Raw genomic sequence first — 5,882 nt, 5'->3', positions numbered from 1 at the left:
ATGAAACGTTTTAATTTATTCATACTATTTAATCCTTCCACAAGATATAGTCCCGACATAAATCTAGGGTTGCTACCCAAGCCGGCTGGTCTATCGGTTCGGTGCCAGAGACGCGACCCAGTCGTTCGTTCTAAATGTTTTATTGCCATACTTGCTGGCAACGTTCTTATCCTTGCTTGCTAGCTAGACAACTATGGATAACTTAGTCACGTCAAACAGTGCAGCCAGAATAACAACAAAGTAGCTGCATTAGCATTTGTTTAAGGTGTTTTCTAGTGACATTTATTTGGATACATCCAAAACAATGAGCTAATGATGCGCGATTTCACCTGGCATAGAAAATGTGTTCTCTCATCAGGACAGTGTTGTTCACGGGAGCTAGCCAACAACACAGCTAACACAATCACTTCAAACTGAAGTTGGAAAGACTGCAAACTAGCTGCACTTTGTTTCCTTTTACCTGTTTTCTATTGATAGTTCTTTGTATATATCCATAAAAATTATGCCAGCTGATTCATGATTTCGACTGACTGAGAAAGATGCCTGCCTGTCTGTCTCATCCCGACTCCTGACTCCCGACACGTTTGCTGCTATGGGACAGCTGGAGAATGAATTTGAATATTGAAACAATGTTGCAAATGTCGGAGAGACCGACTAAATTTTATTCAAATCTCTACTGTTGTAGATGCTTTTTATAGTGGAGATCAAGTTTACAGATGGCATGGCTGGGTGATGAGACGGTGGATTGCGCAGTTAGATGGAACAGAGTAAATTGGCTAAATCTATGACGTTAAAATGCCTGTGGTAACTGTGGAATAGACAACAGCTGGAATACGGTTTTAACCAATCACCATTCAGGATTAGACCCACCCATTGTATAAATACATGTAATGTATTGTCATAAATAATTTAATTTGAAAAGCTAATAAGGCTGGTGTGTTCCACCCGTTCATACAGGGTTCCAGAAAAAACTCTCCAAAGATAAGAGGATTCTCAATAGAACCCTTCATAGACGGTTCTGGGAAGAAACTTTAGCTGATAAATGGTTCTTGGTAGAACCCTTCATAGAGGCTTCTAGGAAGAACTTTAGCTGATAAATGGTTCTTGGTAGAACCCTTCATAGAGGCTTCTAGGTAGAACCATATACAGGGGTTCTTCATAAAGGGTTTTGGATAGAACCTTCTACAAAGGGTTCTACCCAGCACCAAAAAGGGTTGCCCAATGGGGACAAACCAAAGAACCCTGTATGGTTCTACTTAGCACCTGTTTTTCTTCAAGTGTAGAATCAGTCAACTCAGTTGTAGTTTTAGCTTTAGAGTTTCCAGCATTGCGTTATGGGCGGATACTAGCCAATCTTGATACAATGTGTTACCATATAGCATTGAAAATAGTATCCTAACCAAAGGATAAGAGATTAAACATACAGTTAAAAAAGAAAAGGATTTGCACACGGTAAAAACAAAAAAGTAAAAGAGGTAGTAAACACACTAAAGCTTACCTTTCAATTTGTCTGTCCATGTTAATCTCTCTACTCACCTGCTTGTTGTGGGATAATATCTCTGTTCTTTCTGTGAGAAAGTAGACATCTATTCACTACAGATAGGTAGTGAATAGATATTTCTGAAGAGCTGGAGAGAGTTTGGTACCGTACACAATACACTGTATACTTTAGTTTTATTTCGACAAGGTGAGTTGAAATGCCGTGACAATGAGTCTTCAAAACCATAGAAACAGACGATTACAAACACCCATATATTATACCCCCTAAAAAAAATGACATCCAATTCAATCATATTTCATAGAATAAGGCTGATGTCATAAATACCCACCACTATTTAAAGCTCTGGTGCTGTGCTATACTGATTACCAATTATATCACTATTCAACTGAACTTAATTATCCAGACATCCTGAATGTTACTCAGTGTCCATTAAAGCTATTGAGGATCAACAGAGTACTGCATTGTATATATCTAAGTAAAACAAACATATAGTGCTGATATTATCAGAATTAAAACAATGCAACATTAAACTTTCGTCCTCCTCAATGATACCTCCCCTTCCCCCGGCAAATTCAAACTAGACTATGCTGATATTAACAAAACATGTGCCAGTTATAGTGCCACCTTGTGGTCGATATGAATGTTCTTGCATATGTTGGGTCTTGTTGACAGTGTTTTCAACATGTGTACCAAATTTGTTACAATACAACTAATTGTGACTGATTTATGTTTCGGACCACATGAAAGTTTATTGGCCATTACGGCCATGTTGTTTTTAGATACTAGTCTGGAATATGTTGCGTTGAGAGACGTCTGTACATACGTGGAGCATATCAAGTTTCTGCAGATCGGTCATTCAGTGCCAGAGGAGTATTTTAAGTGTTTTTCACAAAATTCTAAATGGCATAATATCCATCATGGTGGACCTTATGGATCCCTGCTGCAAATTTGTTCCTTGTGAAGAGGAGGACCAATGTACTGAATTTCATGACTTTTGGACAAACTGGGTGAGGGGCGTGACCTTTCAAACGTGCATTTTCAATTGGTTGTTATAGTGCCTCCACCTGGCCAGTCTGTGTCATTTAGAAAATGCCAGATCTCTACAGCAAGACACCATACAACCAAGTTTCATCAAAAACAGGCCATCCAGTCTGAGATATCACGTGTGACAAACATACAAACGTGCTATCGGACAGAGAACAGAGCCAACGTCTACTCCCGATTTCATCATGGGGGACATAAATCAGAACAACCTCTGAATTCTCTCTTCCAGACATGAAGTCATACCTTGTTGTGAGCCTCGGAGATATTGTAATACAGGTAGACTATGTTACATTGCTGCTGCATTCTGCACTCATGTCTAACAGACTGACAATGTTATTTATCGGCTTTGGTTTTTCCATTTATATTTAGAATTTGGACATTAGCACGTGGGGTGCACTGATTAGCGTCCCCTCGTTACTCAGTATGTGTTACACCTATGCTGGTTTGTCATCTCATTAGTGGGAAGGTGTTTGACCTGTGCTGGCCCAGTGATATTGAAGAGTGGCTGGCCCAGTGCTCCGTTAAAGCCAAAATACAGATAAAGGACTGTTCTTTTAGAAGTCAAATAATAATAAGTTAGATAATAAACTACAGTGAAATATTATTCCTAGTGTTTGATGAAAGAGTGAACTCTAATTGAGGTATTAATTTTACAGGTCAGTTAATTTCAGGTTCAAACTCAGTCTGTGTGATTGACAGGAMAGATGATTAGAGGAGTAGAGTTTTTACCACCATCATTGAGCAAAGGGCTGAAGTATGGATAGAGTTTCTCAGTGAAGGTGTAGCCAGTGAAAGAGTAGATATGAGACCTGGCCTCCACATCATAGAATGAGACCTGACCCTCCTCATAATCCACAAACACCCCCACCTTCTGGGGCTTCTCTCTCATGCAGAGGTGGACACGGGTCGGGGCACAAGCTGTGTACTTACTCCCATCCCTCAGGATCACTGCCCAGCGTCCATTATCAGGGCTTAATGCGACAGTCCCCTTTCTGTTGATAGACTCTCTGGCCACTCCTAAATTCCACTCAGTCTTCCCTGTAACAGTGACCTCATAGTAGAATCTCCCTGAGGAGAAGCCTTTCTTTCCCAAGACATTAACGGCAGAATCAAACCTCTTTGGGTTATCAGGGAGCTTCTGTTTTTTTTCTCCAGTTCTCACTTCTTTCCCATTCTTAGACAGAATGAGCCAGGGGCTTGCTGTATCAGGGTCCAGAGTCACATCCACTGCATACTGTTGAATCCTCTTCAGCTCATCATCAAACAACCTCTTCATCTCACTCATGACTGGCTCTTCTAGCTGAGACACGGCTCTCCTCACAATCCCCACACACAGATCACTGTCCTTGGTGAGTGGAGGGCTGCACGGGGATGGGAAGCTCTGGAGGAGGTTTAGGTCGTCCTCAGTGTGTGAGAGCTGCTCCAGCTCAGTGCTTCTTCWCTTTAGCTCAGTGGTTTCCTGCTCCAGCTCTTTAATGAGCCCTTCAGCCTTCKTCGGTGASTACAGTACATCCAGACAGATAGAGCACAGGATTTGCTCTTCATACAGGAGAGTACTGGAGGTGGGCATATCTAGACAGAGAAAGAAAAGTCAACTGTAAAAAATACATAACATTGCGTTATGGAAAGATACTAGCCATTTTAGACACTCGTTACCATATAACATAGAAAATAGTACTATAACAATAAAACTTTTAATATACTGTTGGAAAATTAAAAGGATTTACACAATCAAACATGGTTGAACTTAATCTTAATTTAACTTAATTTATCTGTCCATCTTTTATCTCTCTACTCACCTGCATGTGTTTGTGGGTAATATCTTTGTATTTTCTGTGAGATAGTAGACTGTGTATTAATAGATATTTCTGAAGAGCTGGGGAGAGTTTATTCCATACTCAATACACTGTATACTTAAGTTTCATTTCAGCAAAGTGACATTGTAATGCTCCTCCCCATCCACTTCAGCAAAGTGCTGTTGAAATGCTCCTCCCTCTTAACTCCTTACATGGCTAAACTCTCTCAGATGCCAGTTTCCATTGTCTGTAGATTATGAATTTTATAGCAGGGTATTTTTTTATTTAGATTAAAGTTTATAATAAATCATTTAATTAAGGTGCCTGTGTGACTGTCATGTTCTCTTGATTGTTTTCATCATTCACTCACTAATTCTTTGCCTTTATTTTCACAATGAGTGTTATGTTATTATCAGTTCAGAAAGGCGACAGACAAGGTGCGATAACATGTACATTTATTTTAGTCAAAAATTGTCTTGAGAATTATATACAATGATGAGTCAGAAACACACCCTTCATTACACACAACCCAATACCACATATATTTCCCCACAGTGCATAAGTCTACTATTCCAAACTGATAGCCATCACTATTCTAAAGCTCTGGGACTGTACTAGACCAAATACCAGTTTTGTCCCTTTTCATCTGGATTTGAAAAATCCTGAAGGTTACTCAGTGTTCATTACAGCTAATGAGGATCAACAGAGATATACAGTGTGCATATATCTACACTCTTAGAAAAAAGGATTCCAAAAGGGTTCTTTACGGAGGGATAGGGTTCTACCAAGAACTGTTTTGATCAGAAGAACCTTTGAAGACAAGGGTTCTTGATATCTTTGGAAGGCAAGAAGGGTTCTACATAGAGCCATATAATATTTTCCAGCATGCTCTATTGCAGGAAGATTTTCAGAATTGTTGTTTTACTGTAATATCTGTGTTTTTGCATGTACATTGAATGGTTGATTAATTGTATGCACACAAAGATAATATCTAAACTAATCCAATCTGTTTGTAATTGGATTTATTGCACCGTTACTGAGGTAGTTGTTCCAGTTTAAATGATTGACGTGTCTCAGTATTCATCTTTCCTACCTGCAGTCATTCTGAATGCAGGTTGGGGTGATTAACAATTCCAATTGTTGGATATCCTATCAATGGCTGGATTTATGAATTACACATCACTTTGCAAGCCAGAAAATGTGACTATCAGGCCTGATTGTGCCTGTAAACCAGGAGATTCCTAACACCAATGTGTTATGGCATAACTAGGCCCTCAGACAAAAGCCTTATGATACATGCAATATATTGTCCTAAATAATTACATTTTAAAGCTAATAAGGCTGGTGGAACCGTCATAGAGGTCCTAGAAGAACCCTCCAAAGATAAAAGGGTCTTGGTGGAACCGTTCATAGAGGGTCCTAAGAAGAACCCTCCAAAGATAAAAGGTTTCTGGTAGAACCCTTCATGGGCAGTTCTGAAAAACCTTTAGACGTTGAAGTGTTCTTGGTAGAACCCTACATAGAGGGTTCTAGTACAACCA

At 39.5% G+C, this 5,882-nt stretch overlaps 1 protein-coding gene across 1 annotated transcript; it reads right to left on the bottom strand.

Moving 5' to 3' along the window:
* Positions 1–1,658: 1,658 nt before the first annotated feature.
* Positions 1,659–4,428, bottom strand: LOC112069953 (zinc-binding protein A33-like). Its single transcript, XM_024137356.2, has 2 exons — positions 4,345–4,428; positions 1,659–4,117 (listed from the first exon to the last, which is right to left on the bottom strand). The coding sequence occupies exon 2, from the start codon at positions 4,113–4,115 to the stop codon at positions 3,225–3,227; it is 891 nt and encodes a 296-aa protein (XP_023993124.1). The 5' UTR covers positions 4,116–4,117; positions 4,345–4,428; the 3' UTR covers positions 1,659–3,224.
* Positions 4,429–5,882: the final 1,454 nt, after the last annotated feature.

The sequence above is a fragment of the Salvelinus sp. IW2-2015 genome, unplaced genomic scaffold (assembly GCF_002910315.2).
Source record: "Salvelinus sp. IW2-2015 unplaced genomic scaffold, ASM291031v2 Un_scaffold1168, whole genome shotgun sequence".
In the NCBI taxonomy this organism is placed as follows: Eukaryota; Metazoa; Chordata; class Actinopteri; order Salmoniformes; family Salmonidae; genus Salvelinus; species Salvelinus sp. IW2-2015.
Note: the sequence above shows the minus strand (reverse complement) of the source record. Positions and strands in the feature narration are given on the sequence as shown.